This window comes from Indicator indicator, chromosome 7 (assembly GCF_027791375.1).
Source record: "Indicator indicator isolate 239-I01 chromosome 7, UM_Iind_1.1, whole genome shotgun sequence".
Classification (NCBI taxonomy): domain Eukaryota; kingdom Metazoa; phylum Chordata; class Aves; order Piciformes; family Indicatoridae; genus Indicator; species Indicator indicator.
Genome location: NC_072016.1, coordinates 8,947,747 through 8,971,654, shown reverse-complemented (window position 1 = coordinate 8,971,654; position 23,908 = coordinate 8,947,747). Strand labels below are relative to the sequence as shown.

At 38.2% G+C, this 23,908-nt stretch overlaps 1 protein-coding gene across 1 annotated transcript in view; it reads right to left on the bottom strand.

The window, feature by feature from the left end:
* Positions 1 to 23,908, bottom strand: part of SORCS1 (sortilin related VPS10 domain containing receptor 1) — a 297,502-nt gene that overhangs the window by 118,079 nt on the left and 155,515 nt on the right. The window contains exon 4 of the mRNA XM_054382572.1: positions 550 to 708. Coding sequence (XP_054238547.1) covers positions 550 to 708 — 159 coding nt within the window. The remainder of the gene's footprint in view (positions 1 to 549; positions 709 to 23,908) is intronic.

Sequence of the window (23,908 nt, the reverse complement as noted above, 5' to 3'; positions counted from 1 at the left end):
TCACAGCATATTCATTCAGCTGATAGATTACCCATACTGAAGGAACTGGACTTCAAAAGGAAATTGATGCATTGCTACTTTTCTCTTAGAAAGTCAAAGACTACTTGAAAATATGCCAACCAGATTGGAACAAGGAATGTCCTTTATTGGCCTTGGAGCTGGTGCTAGACTGAAGCAAGAGAATTATTAAATAAGTGGACAAAAAGACTTATTGGAGGTTGTTGTCCCTACTGTGAAGGATCCTATCTGTCTTCTCTACCCATTGATGGCAATACAATACTGCCAAAAAGACTGATGAATAAATGCAGACTGCCAGTCACAGAGACCTAGGCCCCCCCCAGAACACAGCAGGTACCCATGTCCTTTACTTTGCCCTTTATATTGAGGCTCACTCAATGTTTCTTGCTTGGAAATACTAGTTTGGTATTTCCAAAGACTGTCCTGGTATTACTCTGAAGACTGTCCCAAATGCTCTGCATTTAGTTATACAGAGAGAGAGAAATCATAGGTTCTTCCTAAGCAAAGGAACACGATGCCAGTGATTCTTACCTTCTGATCCTGGCTGTATGCTAAGATCCAATCTTCCTTCTTGGGATGGAAGAGTAGACTGTGGATGTAGAAGTTCAGACGGTATTTTTGATAGGTGGCCCCTTCATCAGAACTGATTAACAAGCTGCTCTCAACTTCTGGATCAGTCAGAAGCATAATCTGTACAAAAGGGAAAGATGAAAAGACAGTGGTGAGGAGGAGTCAAATAGAAAAATAAGTAAGCAGCTAGGAGCTTCATGTAAGCTTATTAAATTATGTCTATTACAAAATATTTCAATGCAATGTCAAAACTGAGCACAGCCAACCTTTTAATACATAAAACCATATATTTCAGCTATGTATACTGCCACAACCCCACCTCAAAGAAAAGGTTTTGAAAAGAGGAAGTTTATTGGAGACAAACCTCTACAGCAATGCAGCTTCCACATATATAAACACAGAACATATGGTTGAATAGGTAGAATGACTTTGTCACTAGTTAAAACAGATCTACATAAAGCTATACTTAGGTTGTCAAAAAAAATATTAAAAACATTAAAAATCAGACCACAAACTTTTAATACCAGATTGTAAACTTTCTAAGTTACTAACAGCCACAGTAGGCTGCTAGGGTCTTCATGAATGATCTATTGGAGTGGCAGATAAAAAGTCTGGTGTTAAGAAAAAAAAAAAAAAAAAAAAGAGAGGGACCAAGAGAGAGGAGAGACACAGAGAATTATCTCTAATAGTGAGGTTTGTTAGACCCTGGCAGAATCTTCAGAGAAGATGACAGTTTCCTTGCCTGAAATGTTATAACCTGACTGCCTGCAACAAGGAATCTTGCTTTGGCAGGAGAACACATTTGATAACGTGCTGGGTTATTTCCATCTCCAGTTTCTACAGTGCTGTGAATTATAGATTTGGTTAAGTGTATCAGAAATAATCTCTGCATAGTAAAGCTGTTTTCTAGCTCTATCCAAGGGTGTTAATTCAGCAGTGACAGAAGCTATACAGCTTGGAGTTGGAGTAGCTACATCTCTCCGTTAACTGTGGTATTAATTGGTCTGCACTGCTGATGAATTAGAGAGAATACGGAGATACTTTTCTCGTGTATCTCTGGATGAGAGAATATATAGGTTTGAGCAGTAGAAAGAGATCATTCCAGTGTATCAGCAAGCAACAAAGCAATATCCCTAGGGAAAAAAGAATGAGGCACCATGAACGACAAACAGTTCTGAAGAATATTTGCCTCAGAAGGTATTGGAATCTTAAATCAGTAGCTTCTTTTCCTCCTTTTTTTTTTTTTTTTTTAACACTGATTTGTTCTTAGACAAGCCTGAAATGAAAGGATCCACATCTGGCATTTCTCAAAGCAAATTCCTATCTGGGTTTGGGCACTGCAAAAATCACATGCTCCATTTCCATCTCTCTTTTTTTTTCATTTCAGCTGACAGAGTTAGATATAACTTAACTCACCACCAATGAATCACAGAGTGCTCTAAGTCTTGATAGACACCAAATGTTAAAGTATTGTTTGCATGTGAAGGTGTAAATGCACATATAACTTATACAGAAAATGTCTTTCATTATTGGGTAACTGTCAAAGGCTTTTATCTATCTCTAGAAAACCCCTTGATAGCACAGCAACTTGGCCTGTGACTTGGATGTTTGGAATACTTCAAAATCCCTGAACTTTAATATCTGTAAATATTAAAATTGTCTTTGCATTTGTATTGTATTTGGCTGTGGATGTTGTTTGCCTGGACTTTAGTATAGCATTTGACACTGTCTCCCACAGCATCCTCCTAGAGAACCTGGCTGCTCATGGCTTGGATGAGTGGACAATTCAATGGTAAAAAACTGGCTGAGTTGCCAGGCCCAAAGCATGGTGGTGAATGGAGTTAAATCCAATTGTTAGCCAGGCACAAGTGGTGTTCCCCAGGACTCAGGTTTGGGGCTAGTCTTGTTTAATATCTTTATGAATGATCTGGATGGGGGGATTGGGTGCACCCTCAGTAAGTTTGCAGGTAACTCCAAATCCCTGTAAATGGATCTAGACAGGCTGGATGGATGCGCTGACATCAATTGTATGAGATTCAAGAAGGCCAGGTGCTGGGACCAGCACTTTGGTCACAACAACTTCATATACTGCCACAGGCTTGGAGGAAAGTGGCTGGAAAGCTTCCTGGTAGAAAAAGACCTGGAGGTGTTGGTAAACAGCTGTCTGAACATGAGCCAGCAGTGTGCCCAGGTGTCCAAGAAGGCTAACAGTATCCTGTGCTGTATCAGGAATAGTGTGGCCAGCAGGAGTAGGGAAGTGATCATAGCCCCATACTCAGCACTGGTGAGGTTGCACCTTGAATACTGCGTTCAGTTTTGGGTCTCTCGCTACAAGAAGGGCACTGAGTCGCTGAAGTGTTTTCAGAGAAGAGCAACAAAACTGGTGAAGGGTCTGGAGAACAAGTCTTAGGAGAAGTGGCTGAGAGAACTGGGATTGTTTAGTCTGGAGAAGAGGAGGCTGAGGGGAGTCCTCATTTCTCTCTACAGCTACTGAAAGGAGGTTACAGTATCAAGTGATACAGGGAGAGGAAGTGGCCTCCAAACTGCAGCAGGGGAGGTTTAGATTGGACAATGGGAAAAATTTCTTTACTGAAAGAGCAGTCAGGCATTGGAATAGGCTGCCCAGGGAGGTGGGCATGTAGACATGGTACTTTGGGATATGTTTTAATGGCCATGGTGGTATTACGTTGATAGTTGGACTCAATGATCTTAGAGGTCTTTTCTATACAAAATGATTCTATGATCTTGACTGTTCACAAACCAATTACATCACCACACTATATCCTTGATGTAAAATAAGGAATTGTTTCCACTGTAGCATAGTCTCCTTTTGTATCTGTGATTTACTTTTGAAGCCTTGTGATAAAAACATGTATTACTAGACATAAACATCCTTATTTACATTTAACACTTTCAAATACAAACATATCATTGGTGTGACTTCTAAAATGAAGACTGCATGATGGAAGCTACACAGAAAGTATTAATAATCAAAGCATCAATATATAGATCATCTACTGTCACTAACTAGCCTATCCAGTTTCTGAAGGCAAAAAATTATTTGTGATGCTTATCAGCCCATTCTTTTTCCTTACCAGAATAATTTCTGGGACAATGTTCCTATGGTTAACATTTATCAATTGACTACTATGATTCAGTCATTATGGTTTTCCCATTTTTATGACTTCCTTCTTGAGCAGATTTTGTTTATGTTGGTATTTGAAAATATCACAGCACAGCATTAATTTGGACTACAGCAACTAGAGCAGAAATAAGCACAAATCAATGGGCTCGATCTGAGCTCCTTGAAGTTAATAACAGTCTTGTCATTGACTTTGGATTGTGCCTCTAAGGTAAGTTGTTAATCAAGCTCCACTCTAGTCTCACGTATTTCCTCCTACCTGCAGAAGGAACTCATCTGACCTCATCACTGTCACATCCAAGCACATCAGTGCCTTAGCACATTTTCTGTCAGGCCACTCCTCTGAAGTGTAAAAGTGCTCTTATCTCCATTTCCTAGAGAGGGAACTGAGAGACGAACTGTTGAAGCACTGAAGTACCTAATTCTTCATTCAATCAATAAAAGTTAAGTGCCTAAACAGACTTTGCCAGCACTGCTGACTTTGGATTTAATCTGCTAACTACCACTCTGGGCTATCACTACTGTGTTTTCAGGTATCTACAGTCTCCAGAAGCCTTAGCTGTTGCATCCATTTTATACATACAAAGTGTTTCAGGACACATTAGTTTTGCTACATATACCAATAGTGCTTTAGCTGCAGCAGAGCTATCCAGAACTGCTGCAGATTTATGCAAGGGTATATAAAGAGTCAAAGGCAGGAGAGGGATTTGACAGATGATTCTCTAGCCACTGCTTAGACTGTTCACCATGAGACCAACTTTCATTGCAGGGACTCCATTTTTGTACATCATCCTGCAAATCACTTTGCACAGATGCCACAAAACAAAGCAAGCTAGGGATGACTAAGCAGTCACTACTCACTTCACAGTCAGAGCACCATGTTTCTTACAAGATAAGAAAAATCAATTTAATTACAGCATATCTGCATGTAAACAATCAGAGTTGCAAGCCCCAAAGGTAGCATTTATTGGATAAGTAGAGGAAATTGATACCTGTATGAAAAGTTTGTCAAAATGTCCTGTGTGTATCTACAGGAAACTTTCAGATTAGACCAGAAGTGTGTTTCTGAAATTAATCCCTTGATTTTTAAGGGGGAAATCTGTACAGCAAATCCTTACATACTATGCACTGGCTCATACCACAGTGATCTCGGAGTACACTATTCTGATCTGACCCTTCCTTATGGACAGAGAACGAGATGGGTTAAGATTCAGTCTGATTTAGCATGGTTGTTCTCACATACGTCACTGGAGAGTGAATGAAAATCATAAATGATTAATACTAACAGCTCAGGTGGGCTGACCTAGCAACTTCTTATGTGAAGAACTGCACCCATCATTTTTATCATCCTGACAGTTTTTAAACTACTTCTGATTATACCCCTACAAAATACAGCTATTAACACAAGACTAAAAAGAAGCACATGTATCTGCCTCTCACTTCCAATAAAAGTTGGTAAAGGGAGACCGACCTTAGAGTTGCTCTGGTCTCATTTACTGTTCTCGTATTTTAAACAAAAGTGAAGAGTGAAGAAAGCCAAGACTCTGCTTCTCCCCAGCAAAAGTAATTGCTCTTTGTTTAGATCAGTGCTCAGCAATGATCAGAATTTGCTTACTCACACCAGGCACAGCAAGCACACGCTGCACTTCCTTGTGTTTCAGACGGATTAGGTTTTTTTCTCAGTAAAAAAAAAAAAAAAAAAAAAGAAAAATCAATGGAGTCGACATAGACTTTTGCAACAAAATGCAAGGCATCCATTAATCATCTGTGCCCTGAAAAGGGAGAAACTTAATTTGCTTTTCCAATAAGTGACAAATGAACAAACCCCATAATTTATAGATCTTAAGCAGTCCACACTGTTGTCACCCCTTTTTTGGTGCTAACTCTGCTAACAGCAGATTGCCCTTGGCAACTGTGTGCATTTTTGCTGTCCTCACAAAGAAACTCAGGAATGCTTCACAAGAGGCTTCTGATTTTGCTTCTACAGATGGAATCATGACCCTTAGAGAAATGCCCCAAGCTCCATAGATTCAGGGGTTTTGTCAAAACAAACCCACAACATCTCTCAGTCTTTTACTTTAGCCCCTTATAGCTCCACTTGGACCAACTTTTGTCTAAAATTTTGTAGGAAAAAGCATAGAATTGGTGAAATAGAATGGTATGCAAAAAACCCAAAACAAATACATTTCTCAGATTTCTTTCATTCACTTCTGATGTATCAGCAGAGCTGAGTAATATCACATGACCACAAACTGGGATGAAATGAAAATTGAGTTAACACAACGAAAGAAGAAATCAGCAAGGAAGAACGGAACCATCCTACTCTTAAGAAAAGCAGAGCATTCCCACTTCTCTAAGTAGTATTTTTTATTCCAGCTTCTCTGCTCAGCAGTTAGATAGCTTTAGAGGGTTTTCAGGTTGGTTTTTTTTGATGTGGTAACTGACTGCAAGAGGATCAGTGCTACGGAGTCCCAGCATAATGAAATGTAACTTCTGCCACTTCACATATCACTTCTGAATTTGGATTGCCACTTAACGATTCTGTCATTTACAAGGTGCAAAGACTGTGTAAAGAGAGAATCTGATTCCCCAGATTCAGCAATTCACACTTACATTTCAAAGCAAAACGGCCTGCTTTTTACTAATCAAACTAGTTTATTGCTTAAACTTTTACAAGACCTATAATAAGAAATAAAACGAAACTAAATGAAGAAAGGAACTGCTTTCACTGTGACATTCTGAAATAAATGCAACACTACTGTAAAGCAAATGAGACCAATTCCTTTTACAGAATTGAGTTGCTGGAAGCAGTAAGTGCTTGCAAGAGCAAATAAATTAGGGATAAAATCGCCAAAATGAAATAAGTTGGGCATTTATTTGGATATTAATAGAGACTGAAGCCTTTGGAAAGTTTAACAAGCTTTACTCATGGGCTAACATCAAATGCAGTAGAACTGTGTGCATGAGTAATGCTTCCAAGGTTTGGCCCAGGTCTCTGCTTTCAGTAATTTGGCTAACAGTATTAGCACACAAATGAAAACATGAAATGAGCTAGAGCTGACAGTTTTGAAGCTGTCTCTAGTGCCAACTAAAAGACAAGGTTAGTTGCTGAACAATTTCATTAAGACACCATTAAAATAATACGTCAATAATTCAAACAAGACACTGTGAAGTGTTTTATAGCCAGAAGTTCTTGTTAAGTCAGAAAGTGCAGTAATTTTGTAGGGGAAGAAAAGACTTCAGTGACAGAATTACACTTTCAACACTGAAGGAGAAAAAAAAAAAAAGAAAAGAAAAAGCCTTTGAGTGATGACCTGATTTGGAATGGTATCAGAAACAAGCACAAACGACCACTTTAACACAAGCAAAAGGTCTGTAGAAAAGTTATTTTGCTAGTATAACTCAATGACTAAAGGCGTTCTTATTCATACAAAGACACACAACCCCAACATTACATCAGTCTGCACTTTGCTGCTATGGGTGGTAATGTACTCAAATACTCCCCCAAATAAAACTGTATTTATGGTTACTAGACAATGAGATTCAGCATTGGACCAAGTCCAAATACAGACAGTGGAAATTCTAGGATTATTTACCTCAAGAACCCACAGGACATCCATATCTGGTAAGACACTTTTCCACAAATCTTGGCTATTTTAAGGTAAGAGAAACGATTTGGTGAAAGGTTCAGATGGCAAATTCATCTTGTTTGCACACATGAAAGATTTAGTGCTCATTGAGCGATAAGACAATCTCTTGTCAGCAGAATATGAGATGGCAGAGGGCTACCTTTTAAGGGAGAAAAATTATCACCTGCCAATATTTTTGAAAGCTGGGATTTTACAGAGTTGCTAACAGAAGAATTGTTGAGAACTGAATTTGACATCTTGATGAATGTGGTTTGAAATAAAAAAGCTGGCTGGTGGCTAGAAAAGAAGAATCCACTTACTTTTTCTGTATTAGTGAAGAAGTTCTTTATAAGCCAAAAGTGACCACAAAAGAAAACAGCCAATGAAAGTTCTACTTTTTTATTATCTGTGGGAATCACCTGGTGCTTGCATATATGTATCAACAGCATCTTACAAAAATAAAAGAAATTCTGCTTATGCAAGCTTCAGACAGGGATATAAACAGTTGGTTCCAAAAAAATCTTCCGGTTGCCCTTTCGCTCCTCAGAATAATAACAATCTCAAAAGGAAGAGGAGAAATTTTGAGGAAAAAAACCCAACCAAACAAATAACAGAAACCTTAGGAATATGCCTGCCTCCTTATTTTACACACAGCCAGAAAACAGCAGGCACCTACATGTGAAAATTATCACGAGATGTCAGTAACTCTTTTGCACAGTGTGTCTCACTTAGACATTTGAGAATACTGAAAGTATAAGAGATTTTACTTGTTTTCACAGCATATGCTTATAAGTGGCAAAGCAAAGAACATTGAAAAGACACTGAACTCCACTACACACATATGCTAACAGGAAAAAGCAAATAAACAAGACATTTAATCTACTGTTAGAGACTATTCCTCTGCAGCGAATGCAAAACACCACCAGCTGTCTCTAAGCAAGCATATATTTTAACTTTTTTTTTCCCCCTAGAAACTAGAGAAGTTTTGTTACTCAAAGCACTGAGCATGACCATTGCCTGGTTACCTGGACTGAGTATGATGTCTTTCTTCTACAATGGATTTTAAGAAAATTATGCTCTTATACATTCATATTTTGAACTGTTCAATCATTTCTGTTTTGTGCCTAGATCAGTTTTGGTTTAGCACAATATCTGGAGTCATATCATGCTTTCTAATGGATTTGTTTTAATAATTTGGAAATAAAAAACTAATAACTGCGAGCTTTAAAAAAAAATAAACTTATTTCTGATTGTCTCAGGTGAATAAAAGGAGATGGCAGCTCATTGTTTCCCCTTCACATATTGACTGAAATAATTAATATTTTCTAATAAATGAAAACGCTTTAATTCTCTTAGAATCATAGAATCAGTCAGGGTTGGAAGGGACCACAAGGATTCTCTTGATAGCTAAACATTCAAGTCAAACAAGAACTTTTAATGTTTAGGAGCGCTTTCAAAATTACAGCTACTGTTATCATTTTCAGTGATAATAAATCTTAATAGCTGGCATTTCAATGTTGCTTTTTCAAACATAGTACACAACAATAGATGTGACTCTTGTCTGAATGCCAATGAGTTCTCGATCTCGAATATAGCAAACTCAAATCAGTATTAATGTATTAACTGCATTAATGAAAAATTGCTGTTACTGTTGTGCATCTTTCTCTTCTTTGACTAATCCCAGAGTAATGTGGTTTCTCCACATATCCTGAGTTTTCCTACCACTAAAGTTTCAAGTACAGGGTTGCACCAATACAATGTAGACACATGAAAAGCAAACATGAGGCTTTGACATCTCTGCAGATATGATACAGTTGTTCTCTCCACTAATCTGACTTGATATGAATGGAGACATAAAGTCCAGAGGTGCACTGGAGAAGATTTCTCCTAAAACAGAACAGTGTACAGAAACAACTGGTCCTTACTCTGACCTTCAGTTCAGAAAACATCCAAAGCACAGAGCAGGATGGGACTGATCCTGTTGCTATCAAAATCCAAAAGAGGGCAGTGCACCCACGCACAGTCCAGTTCATTACACTCAGCTCAACGGCATGAGGACATTCATCAAGTAGACAAGTTGCTCCCTGCAGCCTTTTCTCTCTTTGGTTGAGCTTTGGCAGAAGCCCCATTCTCTAAAGTGCCTCACCTTGGACTAGACCTGAAAAGATTCGACTACTTCTTTTTCCATTAAGCTTCAACAAGTTGGCTCATCCTTAGGAATTTTCTGTGCTGCTGAGTCACTGCTTGTGGGCTGGGTTGTGAACAGAGAGAAACATCAACCTTCACCTCCCCAAGAGTGAGATGAAACCCCCAGTAGGCAGGGTAAATTCTTAAATATATGCCTTTTGCTTTGAGGTAATAACTTCTAAATAAGCGAGTTAAAAAATAAACCCAAAAACACAAGATGGGGAGAAAGGAGTAAATAAAGACTAGCATCACTTTTGAAATCTGAGCTTTTTAAAGTGCAGCTTCCATTTCCATTACTCAAGAATGGAAGGAAAACAAATATTGTACAGACTGTCCTTGATTTAATGTACCTGGTTTCTTCTTGAGGACTGTTAAAAGGAAACAAACTTATAGTTGCATTTTATATGTGAAAATAGAAATGTAATTCTGAAAAACAATAAAGAAAACCTTTCATTAATACTGCCTAGTAATTTCTGCAGGCCCTTTTGCTTTTCAAACTCACTTTTGCTTTATACAGAATTATAATGTGATTTATAATTTAAATTATTTTATTTAGGTAGGTAAAGAACTCTGGAGGTCTTTTACTCCAAACTTGCTTCACAGTGAGCCAGCTTAAAGGGTACAAATAAAGTCTTAGGAACTTGTCAATATTTAAATACTTTCCAGGATCAAGATTCCACCAAACCTTTGTGTCTATTCAGACTGAAACTGTTTTCCATCTGGAGTTATAATGTCAGCCTTAGAACAAACAAGAACACCTTCAATTTTACACTCCTAACTTAAAGGTCCGTCTTCATTTAGCAAGAGCTTTGGAAGCTACAAGTGCTACATAAGCCCAAAGCACCAAGGTAATTTTCACCTACTGTGTTCCTGTAGCAGTACTAAAAAAATCAAATTCACCAAGATCAGCTGCTAATCACACATGTAACCATTAGCTCTGGATCAATCAGTTCTGGAGGCAGAAACATAAGCTTCTTGGTTTTTCAGACCTCCCTTAAATCAAATTCTAGATTCTTATCTCTTCATTCCCCAGGTCATTTGGGTCTATTTTAGTGGTCTGACGTGGCATCAAATCTTCCTATCCTTGTTTTGTTATTATTACACACTACTTTCTTATCTTTTGCATACATTTGGCATAAAAAGCTTTACCACTGAAAACAGCTTCAAAAACCTATTCCTTAAGTAAAACAAAGTAGAGATTTTCATTCTGGAATAAAATCTAACTCATAGCAATAATTGTATTTGATTGTATTTTGAGAAGAATTAAAAACAAGGGCAAAAAAATGGGGAGAGCTACAGTAATATGGACACTTTATTTTGGAAAGTGCAACGCAGTTTAAATTATTAATCATAGAATTGTTAGGGTAGGAAGGGACCTCAAGGATCATCTAGTTCCAAACCCCACTGCCATCGACAGTGACACCTCACACTAGATCGGGTTTTGCAGCAGATGTTCTGCATTATACTGAACAGGAAAAAATAATACATTTTTTTTTTAAGCCGAGACATTTTTACAGTCTTTCTTGCTCAGGAGAAAAGAAACCCTAGCTTTGCAGAAATCTAGAATGAGTTGTGTTGATACGTATTGCCTGTACTTTGTTCTGTTGCTCAGTAAGACTTTCCATTCATTAAAGAATCTCATGAGATTAATTAGTTAATCTTCAGACTGACTTTGTGGTAGAGAAGGCAAGTGCACATATCAAGAGGGAAAATTACTTAGACAAACTCCACTAATCAATCAGTGGCACATAAAGAAAGAAGCCACTTGCACTGTAAGCACATTACAAAACAATAGTGTGTTCCAGCCCCAAATACTAGGCCCTGAAAATTGTTAATCCTAATCAAAGCAAGAGGAGACTCTTAGCCTAAAATTGTGGTAGCCTACCCAGAGCTACAAAAGGGACAGAGAAAAGAAGGACTCTAAGGGAGATGATTTTTCCTGTAGGACAAATTAGTGGTAAGCTCACAACCCACATCAATTTCTTTCACATTTCTTGTAATATCCTTTAAAACGTACTTGAACTTTGAGTGCTCTGAATGTAATCCTGAAAGACAGAGACAACAGCTTAACAGTATGGGTGACTGATAGACCCTGAGATGTAAAGTTTATAGACATGTGTTCCCTGCATGCATAGCAGGGTATACCCCATTACTGGTGTATAAACAGAGATAGCATGAGGCAGGAAACATTTTTTAACAGATTGTGAAGATAGATGAGCTGATGGCCAGATACCTACTCAATAGGCTTCAGTCCCTGTCCACAGGGAATCAGGACTGAGAGAGTTATCATTTCAGGAGTTTCTGGTCTGTTTGCTTTTATCAGGCCTCAAATCTTTGCATTAATCTTTTACCAACCCTACAATGGAGACTGCTCCAAAGTAAATAAAGATCATTATGAAGTTTCTCATGATATTAATCTTTTATGTCCCCATTTTCCATGTGATGCCTTTTTTTAACATTTCCCCTAGTTACGTCTCTTTCATCTTCCCCTACAGTAAGGTTTCCTTCTTAGTAAAGATGTTCTCAGTTGGATCATTGCCTTCAGTCAGTCTCTATCCCAAGACAAATACAGGTTCTATAAAGAATGTTGTATTAAGGATAATTATGCCACTACAAGAAAGGCTCAGACTCAGCTATACACAACTATTATGGTAGGAAGGAATTTGCATGGAAATAGAGGTGCAATCAGAGTAACAGTAATACCAGAATGGCTACTGGAATGAGGATTAATTGGATTAACTGGTATGGAAATTGTACATTTATCAGAGAGGAAGTATAAAAGATCTCCAGCTTTCTAACAGCCTTCCACATATGAGAATAGTTGGGATGGGTAGGAGGGAGGAACATTACAGTCTAATACTACCACAAGAAGCAGCAAGACCATGGTTTCACCTCAAGCTTACTGACACTAAGAGACCTCTTCCAGCCCCAGTGCTATGTCAGTGCATGCAATGATAACTAGAGATCATGGAATGGCTTGAGTCAGAGACATTTAAAGATGATCTAATCCAACCCCAATATCTTTCCAAGATGTCTTTCAGATCTGCCTGGCCTTCACTCTCTACCATATGCAACTCCATTACAGTTTGTAACCCTTGTGTTAGGGACATTTCAACAAAGTGAGAATGGAGATGGGAATGGTGACAACTTTCAGCCATGAATTTAAAAAAAAAATGTCAACACAGTAAATAATTTTAAATATCAGTGTTGATGATGAGACCATCAGAGTTGCTGGTCTCTGCTATGTCACAGGTATGCCAAGCTTGGACAGATGGTCAGTTCACCAAACACTTTGTCTCATTGTCAGTTGTTTCAAGCTATGACACTTGCCTCTGGCCAGCCCTGGCATCTATGTGTCAGTGTGCTATTTAATATTTCAGAGGGTCTTACACTTGCCTGTGTTCTGTGACATACTTCAAGCAAGAAAAAAGATGAGGGAACACCACAAAGTTGCATGCACCTCAGACTGTGAGCAGAAGTACCCTGCTAATCCAAAGGACATTATCATAGAATCAGTCAGGGTTGGTAGGGACCACAAGGATGATCTAGTTCCAATCCCCATGCCATCATCTGTACCTACTTGTCTCCATGTCTTTGTAGAAGGTTCTTCCCCCTCCATTGCTCTCATCTTATTTCACCTAAAACCCACCAGCTGAAACTGTTCAATAAACATGTCTGATTTTATCCAGAACACTTAAAGCAGTCCACCATTTCTCATGTGGGGGCTGCTGCCTCCAGCAAGCAGAGTGCTTATGAACCACTGGAACAAAGTAATAACTTTAAACAGTAGCTGTTGGAACTAGATAGGGCTGGTAAGAAACTTATTTTTCCTTCATCTGTTCTCCTTCATCTGTTCTCCCCTAACTGGCAAAATTCTTGGGTGAGACTTCAATGCATTTTGTGACATTGCACCTATCTAAGGCAAGCATAAGATCCCTTTACTGTCTGCTACTTTCATACCCTGAAAGTAAAGAATTGTAACCTTAATAGAACATATAACAAGACAGCACTTGTAGAAATCAGTTGCTCTCCAAGATATCTATTCTGTATGGAGGAAAAAGGGAGGAGGGGGAAGCAGAACTACAGTTACCAATATTTTTGAAAAGTAATTAACATTTCAGATTTTTCTTTTTCCTGAAAGAAAATGAAATAAAACAAAAACTTAAATACAGTTAAAAACCCCCAACAAACCAACATTAATTTTACTACATTGTCTGCAAAAATAAATGCTTTTCCTCAACTAGTGAAAGATTTTTGTTTTCCTTTGTTTTGCTCATATATCTTGTAAAGACTCAAACAGTATTTTCAAACCTAACTACCTTAAAAAACAAGAATCTGGCTTCAAAGAGTTATTAATACAAAATTCCTTAAATTTAGGAATTTTTTACATTTTGGCTGTTCTTGGGGTGAGAAAAAAAGGTTTCATTAGGTAACGTTTACCTTACTTCTTAAAGATTTACTGTGAAACTCTGAGGTTTAGAAAGTTTAAGGAAAAAAAATCTTTCCAATCTAAAATTGATTCTGCTAGCTGACAATTTAGAAAAAAATACATATCAGAAGACTCCTGAGAAAATCATGAGAGTTGGCACCACAATTCCTGCACTTACACCTCTTTTCTCTTGGGAGACAGATATAGGATCTAGCAGTTCTTAGTTAGATTTAAACAGCATTGCTTTCAAGTAATTATCTCTATTTCAACACATATCTATGCAAGAGATGATGATAATAGCTGAGCATACATTTGCTTGATCAATATAAACTTTGTCATAGTATACCTAGTTCTTCTACTTCTTGATTTTGAAGTATGGATACAGAAAAAACATGATACAGGGAAAAAAAAATGTCCTGTGGGGATAAGAATTCAGCATGAATGAAGACTCTTGCTTGAAGGGATTAGGATCATTTTCCTACACTATAATGGTCATAAAACCAAGGTCAGGGGGCAAACCAGAAATAACCTTGTGGTGAGTTCTCTAGCAGTGGTGAGAGTGAGCAATGAAATCCCCTGTAATTTTAACAAATAGGATCAGTAAAGCAGGCCAACCATTTCAAACAGCATGTCGAGCTTGTCCTTCTGTGCCACCAAAGTTAATTTCCAAAGACTGCTACAGAAAAATCAGATTCTACAAATATAGTTGGTGCAATGTGGGAAAGGTAAAGCTTAGATGCTGGGCTGTGAACAAGGACAATGGAGGGCAAGTTCTTTCTCTGCTAACTACAGTAAAGGAGATAAGCCTGCCCTTAGAGGAGAAAACACTAAAGACAGCAGAGTCCTCCAACCTTGTCTGTTAATTTTCCAACTTTCACTGCTCAGTATAAAGTCTCTTCAGATTCAGAGCACACAGTTCTGTTCTACCATCTACCTGCTTCCCAGGTCATATTTACCTAGGATATACAGCTGGAAGCAAGTCCCTCTTTCTCAAATGGCACGGCAGTTTCTGTACTTTTTATTTGCATAGCAGTGTCCATGTGTGGGCTTTGCTGAAGCTCCATCCTTTGTTCCATTCTGGTTTCTTACAAGGTTAATTCTAAAATCTTCTTTTAAAATTTCTTCTTAGCATAGTTTTAATTTTTCCTCTGATTGAGAATAAAACACAGTTTCACAAATTATGTCTACAGCTAGCTCTTTTTAGGCACATTTATCTGATTTGCTCCCCTCCAAAGCACTTTTTGTATTAATGCATTAATGTCATAATTACTTCAAATGATGTTCCACATTGCATGAACAATTTGAGAATTAGCATCTGTTTGAAAGTTGTTAGTTTGGACTTTTTTATTTTTGTTTCTGCAATTTATGGACTCATATTATCCATACTGACTATGCCTGAAAAGAATTCCACCTCCAACAACAATTAATTCTCTTTACTTTCTGTATTGGTTTTTGCTAAGGGAATTCAGTGCAATCTGTAAGCAATAACACAAAATACTTTCTTTTGTTACCAGTTTTGATACAATGATTGAATTACTGTGTAGAGTCACTCTGTAACACTCATACACACTCTTTCACATAATGAACCCAGGTAACTACTGGGTTGAATTTTTCAATTCTGCTGGTACCCCTTGGTTACCATAATGCTGCATCTCAAATGGAACTGTAGTGTCACAGACCACCTGTGATACCTAAGCAACTCTAATGGGAGGATTAAACTCACATTAAGCAAGGGCACCACCATTCAGCTGACAAAGATTAAGTGTTCCACAGAGATGACTTCCTGAGCCTGTTCAGACACATGTACCTGAATGCTGTTCTGGGTCATACAGAGATGTTGAAAAAGCATGAAGGATAAAATATTCATGAGGGGATGATGCCACAGGCTTCATTTTCCTCCTTGCACGTATCATATGACATCCAAGACGGATGACAACGTAGAAAATGAGGTACTTTTATCCCACTGCTACTCTGTTCCAGAGTTGCTGATACTTATCCTCCTTGACCCTCTTTGTCTTTCCCTTTCCTTTCCATTAAATTTGCTCTCTTCTAAAACAAGTCATTTCCTCCAGGCTTTTAAATAAAAGTGACAAAATTAATATGATACATCGATCTGGCATTACTTCACCTTAAACTCTAATCTATGTTTACAATGTCCAAAGCAGAGGATCAGCATGCTTGGTTTGTCTTCATATACCACCATGGCAAGCATGATCAATTAGTCCCATACACACAGAAAACTAATTTTTTAGAAGAGAACCTCAGCTGGTGCAAAAGCCTACTGAGGCTAATAGAGCACGATCAGAAGTTAATGGCATTATTAGAGGTTGAACCAACTGAGGCTATACCTTTCTGTCTTTATCACCCAGTGCATAGTTTCATCAATGAGAGCAAAAGTAGGCTCCGTTTTTATTTTCAAAGCATTGATTTTGCAGAAGTACTGTAGCAAGTTATGTGTTAAACTGTTACCACCTCCAAATACTGCCTTCTTTAAGACTGAATGTCACCTGTCTGTGTTTCCATAGGCATGTTGGAAAGTTTTATCTGTATCCCTCCTTGGCTTTTTCATAGTGTGAGTAAAGCTTTTAACAGTCATCACTGTGGTGCTTGCAGGAAGCCCTTCTTGCATAACCGATGTTACAGCTAATTGCCCTTCTATAACTGATACTAGAATGAAACCAGGGCAAAACATTGCTGAATTTTCATGTGAATATTCTTATAACAGAATTTATCTTCCCACTGAAAATACAGCCTACAAGGAGGGGCATAAAAAACTACTCTTGTTTCAGACTTTTTTTTTAAAGGAATAAAATATGATGCATGCTTTAAAGTGAATTCTAGTCCATGTAGTTCATCTTGCTACATCATAATCCCACTCATTATTAGACTGACTGGCAAAATTGTACAGAAATAATCTTGCAGTAGCAAAGAAAGAATGGATTCATGCTTAGGAGCAGTTTTAAAAGCAACTATTTGAAGAGGACACTAAAATTTATGGTATTTTGGCTTCAGTGACTTGATGCCATTCTGGAATCAAAGTCTAAAATCATCTTTTGCTTCTACTCTTGTCAAAGTTCTTTGAAAGCAAGAATTGTCCCATATCAGACTTCATGTCAGGTATTTGGGTGTCTCTTCACCAAACTCCAATTAATGTTTGAAAGGGTGAGGCACTAATGACTTCAAGCAGCGCTATCACTCATGAGACTGCCAAGGAAACTTAGCCTGTAATGCTTTAACCATCTAAACCATCTAATAGCCCACACCTAACTTTGGAGAGCATGGAACAAATTTAACTCAATCCACTAGCTGGCTTCAAAGAAAGATGCAATTTTGTTATCAGAAGCTAACGATCAGTATCAGTTTCAGCAGCACAGATAACTCATGCAACAATGGCTGCTGAGTGCCAATGACTGCTAATGAGAACTTGATCAATAGCCTTTCTAATGACACAATTCAGACTGTAATGAGGCTGCTTCTGGTGAGACAGAAAATAAGTTAGAATTATTATGTCATCAGCCACAGCAAATTCTAGTGTTGCCCATTTCTTCTGATTCCACCTGCCGCTTAATATCCAGTATGTATTTCTTCATGTCTCTGCCCTGTGCAAGCCCTACAGTAAAGATTCCGAGGATCACGATGTTTAGATGCCTAAAATTATTATGATGTAGAACTCTTGATTTGCCTGCTACTCAATTGTTATTTCTTTAATGCTTAATGGATACCAGGGGAGGGCAAAGCTACCCTTTTCTTACTGTTGGGCAGACTCAGGCAGTGTCACATATTACCAGTGTTTTCTTGCACCGCATGCTGGAGTATACCCCAGATACAGACATGTATTAATGTCCAGATCTGTTATTGTGATGCAGTTGAGGTTAGTTGATGGAAAGCTCCTAGCAACAGTTCTGCATTTGTACTTCAACATATAAAGTAGCCTTTTGTTAAGCTTTTACTGACCATGTTCAACTCAACAAGCCAAACAACCCAACTGAGAGGCCATTCTAGACACTGGGAATATGATCCCACTGCCATAGGAGGCAACAGCATGATACAGTGCAACCAGTCTCTTCAGAGCTTTTGTGCACAAGCTAAAAAAGTGCCCCAAACATAAAATTTCAGATGGTAGCGCCTTCCATAAGTAAAGAAAACAAGATGTGATAAACCACTGATGGGGAGAACATGCTACAGACACGCTGCAAGATACATTGCAGGGATATCATACAAGCACAAGTAGAAAAGCTGAGAGAATAGGATCTAACAACTTTACTATGGAAAGGATGGAGGACAGAAAAAAGAACTACATCTTGAAGTGAAGTTTCAGAACATACTTAGACTCAGCTATGACAAAGGTACCAGAATTCTGCACAGTGAAAAGCCTTTCATGATAAATGTAGACCGTGTAAAAAACAGAGGAACACCACTTAAATTTCACTCCACGTGTGTGGGTAAATGAAAAAACTGTATGTACTAAGAAGACTAAGAAAATAAGTGAAAACTGTGGCTACATAAGTCAGTTCCCACAAGGCAAGATAACTGTCCTGGATTTATTGTACATTAATTGATCACAAATACACATTTCTCCTCACATTCACTAAGGAGTAAGCATCATCAAATTTATCACACTATCTGAATGAGCATATGGGCAGTTACTAGGCAGTAGTTTACAAGCTAGAAATAGACAGCCCAAGGTGCTTGACAATAATTTGTTATGGAGACAGAACCAGAAGTAGAGGACAACTGAGGACTGGCAATTAGGAAGAATCAAGCAAAGGCAAAGAAGTTGAGTGCTAGTGGTTCTTGGCAACCAATTTTAGCTACAGCACCTCATAAATGTGTTATTAAGCCCCAACATGAGAAATACATAGAGCATTAGGAAAGAAAAAAGTATCCTCCTGTAGATGATGCACCAATCCTGATAAAGGATTGCTTTGGCTGTGAGTAAAACCAAAGTACACATGATGCTATTCATGCTGAATTTTCTGTTTCCCTTAGTCTACTAGCAGGAGAAACCTTCTCTTGAGGCTACAGTTATGTCCTAAGGCAGATAAAAGAACTGCCTAAAAGAGCCACCACTGTACATTGAACATCTAGGTGCCTGAAAACAAAGACATGATAGATTTATGTTGTCAATAAGCTAAAAAGCATTAATCAAATAGTCCTCAGGAGTACAAGTTGTGTGATTTTGTAATAATTATTGAACATGGCAAAGACATTCTTTTTCATATAATTGCTTAATCTTCTTGGGTCTCCAACAATGTATTTGTCACCCTCATCAGCTGAGCTGTCACTATGAAAAACAGAATTCACTGAATTAGAGCTAGAAACATGACTAACAGCAGACTTTTCCAGGCTTTTCATTGAATACATTATTTGAAAAGTATTTCTTTGATCAGCTCTCATGATATTGTTCTGTTTTACCTGATCCATCTAAAAACCTGTCAGATATTTCCCCCCCATTTCCCCAAATTCTAATAGAAAATGGTGTGCCCAAGTGTTAACATTCAAAAGCAGAGAAATGATTAACATTTCCATAACTAATTTGTAAAGTTTAAACGATTTTTACTGTAGAAGTACTTGGCATCAAATTTACAGCAGTCTCATAATGATAATTACATCTATCTACCATTTATTTATATGGGACAATGTTCTCCTGAAAATTTGATTACCTCACATTCATTCTTTCATTCAGTTATTCTTTGGATATCGTAAGTACAGCAAATGTTCTCACCTTCATTTTTAATCATGGAAAGATAAGGCACAAAGCAATTAGACAGCACATTCATTAAAAAACTTAATAAAGCCTATGCCAAACCTCAAATGCTTGAGTACAGTATCTTTAAGAGGGGACTATCTTTCTTCCTATCACATATTTATGGGCCAAGCACCTTTTTCTGGGGCATGATCAGCCTATAGACCTCCTATTAACACATAAAAGAATTGTTAACGAATATAAACTTTATGACTTTTCAGTCCTAACCTCTGAATGCCATGATTGGCTATAGGAGGGAGGGAGGAGGGAGAGGGAGAGGGGAGAGGGGAGAGGGGAGGGGAGAGGGGAGAGGGGAGAGGGGAGGGGAGAGGGGAGGAGGGAGAGGGGAGAGGGGAGGGGGAGAGGGGGAGGGGAGGAGGGGAGAGGGGAGAGGGGAGGGAGAGGGGAGAGGGGAGGGAGAGGGGAGAGGGGAGGAGGGAGGAGGGGAGAGGGAGAGGGAGAGGGGAGAGGGAGAGGGGAGAGGGGAGAGGGGAGAGGGGAGAGGGGAGAGGGAGAGAGGAGGGGAGAGAGGAGAGAGGAGAGAGGAGAGAGGAGAGAGGAGAGAGGAGAGAGGAGAGAGGGGTTAAAATTCATGCAGCTGAATGTCTCAGTCCAGGAAAAAAACATGAGGCAGAGGTTACACATTACTAGAAGTTGGAGATAGAATGATTCCTTCAGGTTATCAGCTCCACAGCTGTGTTTTTAAAGAACATTTAACTTCATATACTTATTGCTCTTTTGTTGATTTCAATATAATTTGAGGAAGATTTCTAAGCCTACTGACCAATTCTTGTAAAATTTTATCAATCATGCCATTTGATGCTCTAGAGCTGGCTGACTTTGCACAGCCAAGGTGTAATGGATTCCTATTCTTGGTCCTCTGGACACCTCTCTTCTTCAGAGAGATTCTGAAAAGCACTTTCTCCATAGACTGGACCAAATATCATGGAAGTAAATAAAAATCTCATTACTATATGATAACAATTAACTGCTTTTCTTAATGAGCCAACATTTACTCCTCCACATATCCCAATTTCTTTTTTAAGCTTGGGTAGAAGCTGCATGCATAAAACTTTATCAATTACACAGAATTTAGACAAAAAGTAACTAAAGAGAAAAATGTTGCCCAGAGCATCCTTTCAGCTTTAGTTCCTTCTTAGGTTTATGGGTCATTTGCAAATCTGTTCTGACAGAAATATTAGGCTGCTACACAGATACTGCAGAAAATTCACCAGAGACTTAAACTTCAGTGAATGTTCAGGATTTGCATGGGCTGTGGGTGAGATGAGTTTCTCTATCAGCACTCGGCTAGTTTTGAAATGTCAAACAGCTTTTCTTGTCCATTAAAATGATTTTTAAAAAGACTTTAAAAGGAAAGTCTGCTTTGTGTGCTAATCATCTGCCTTGGAAGTTTGCTACCTGATTATATACACTCTCCCAAACAATTATTTAAGTTATAATCATTTTGTCAGCAGTAGTGAGCATGTGGATTTTCCCCTTAGTTTCAGAGCACTTGCAAAGAAAAAATGTAAAATTTTTAGCTTTCCAGCCTTGTAATCCTACTGACATATTTATAGTCCTTTGTAAGCATGTATCTGAGATAATTACATATTTATTTTAGCTGACAAGTGAAACAGATGTCAGATGACAATTTTTTTCTTTTACTCAGGTGCCTATTTGGCACAGCTTTCCCCTTTTTTAAATGCTCAGATCTTTTTTCTCCATGTCCTCCTGCACAATAAAGTCACTGGGACAATTTAGATAGTAAAATGGCAGAATTCCAGAAAACTCAGTGATTTCAACCTTCTTATACTAAGGTTCTGAGAAGAGCCAGACCACAATCCAAGCATGAGAATAGTGCCAGCTTCCACATCTATCAGTGCACTGCCTAAAAGGCAATGAAAAACTACTCTGACCTCTCTGAATGCAGTTGCTAGACACACTCTTCTCCCCAGTCTTTCAGGGACTTGGCATGGGGCTAATTAAAGAGCCTCCAGCTCCACGTGTCCTGCCCATATTGGCATTTGTCTTCTCAAGCCTCCTCACCACAGTGACATCAACTAACAAGACAAAAGAGGTATGGAAGATGAATAAAGAAATAATTTAAACAAACAAACAAAACAAGCCAAACCTGAATCCTGAGTTTATTTTGGCTTCATTGCCTGTTTCTCAAAAAATTGTTGAGAGATGAGATCCTAAAATTCTGCTACCCTGAAGGGGAAAATTTTACACTCAGTTTCACATTAGTGGTCCATTCTCAAGGGTAGCTAGTTACACTAGAAACAAATACTTCATATAAAACCTTGGCACATTTTTCCTGTGTGTTTTTCTTTTCTTAAAGAATTGTCACCCAGATTTACCTTCTTTATATTAGGACAAATCATAAGTAGGTCTTCAGGTTCAGTCAATTCATCACAGCTTAACAACCTACCTGAGGAATTTATCTATTTATGCACATACTTTTATCTCAAATACATGCAGGAGAACTAGACTTAGTTCAAACATTTTTTTTTTTTTTTGCTTTGACCTAAACTAATTCCTTCCACTTTGTATTTCCAGTTAAAGAGGAAATCCATGGGCATTGATGTCAGTCAATTTATTAGCAGTTCACCTACCAGCCTGGTAAATTATTCTGACATAAATGTATATCTGAGACTATAAATCCATATTGTCACTCAAGTATAAAATTAGTGTAAAATCAGCATGTTGTGGAGATGTCCAGGTTAGACTCATTGTGAAAGTTTATCTCATAGTATCTTTCATCAAATACTAGAAGTCACATAATTGATGATCTAGCCCATCTCTCTCTACAACTTGTTTTATGAGTTTTGGTTACTGAAAACATTGGGAGGAAGCCACACCAACCTCAGTTTTTAATAATCCTGTTCCGTAAGAAAAAAGAAAGCAAAACCAAAAAGCCAATAGAACAAGAAGCAGCTAAAATTAGCCTACTTTGTATAATACCATATTTAGTAGAATGTGTGTACAAATACACACAAACATTTGTGTGCAAACATAGCATTTTAAGAAGAGAATTATTCTTCTACAAACTGGTCAACATTTTAATATGTAAGATGCTCTAACTTGCTAGGTCTTAAATATATTTCCAAGTCATTATAAACAGCTTTAGGGTATGTGTACTTTTCCTCCCTCTCTTTCTTCCTCTCTGTCTTGTTTCAAAGAGGAAAAATACACGACCTTGCAATGTTAATGAAAAGAACCCCTCCAAAAGCAGCCACTGTTTGCAGCACTAAGACATTCTCCTGAGTATTTAGCTACTGAAGAAACAGTTGATAGCTATAAGCAACATTCAAAGACGTTAAAATTTTCATTCCTCTGAGAAATTCCTTCAACGCTACCAAAAAAAAAAATAAGCAATACACAGACCTCAGAACAACTAAGCTACATTTAAGATTATTGCAGTTTCTTTTCCTTCCATTACAGCTTCATCAGATTTCCTCTGTATCCTGCTAAACACCCTGTGCAGGTTTGGTACTCCATGTCCGGATACACTAATGAACCTATAAATAGAACAGGCTGCAATTAGGAAACACAGGTGTAGGGTTATCAGAGAATCCAGAGTACAGCAAGGACTACACAGGATTTGCAAGACCTTGTAATAATCAGCTCTCTGAGAGAATTTAGTGCTGGTTTGACTTAGCAAATAAAGTTCCATAGGGTTTTCATTAGAGCTGCTTTTCAGAACAGCTGAGGGAGTTGCAGCAGCTAGTAAATAAAACCATCAAATACTAGGGTGACAGGAGCGATTGCACCGAAACTGCCTCCCTGATTTACTAGTCATTTACTTAATTGCCTGTTTTCCTTTCCACAAAAATTGCTTACAAAACAGTGAAAATGACACATGGCTAAGTTAAAACCAGGAGGAAAGCAAGTGAAGTGGCAGATTCTCAAAAAGCCACATTCAGGATGCAGTTCGTTCAAGACTTCCAAGGAAAAGCCTACATCTCATAACTACAACCTAATCTAGTGTGAGGTGTCCCTGCCAGTGGCGGGGGGAGGGGGGGGTTGGAACTGGATGATCTTTGAGGTCCCTTCCAACCCTGATAATTCTGTAATTCTATGATTCTATAGTGACTGATACATGGTTCTGGTTTCTAACAAGCAGAAACAGACATTTGTGTTGCAAATACTTTTTGTGTTTCAAAAACCTGAAGTTTGAGGAGGAT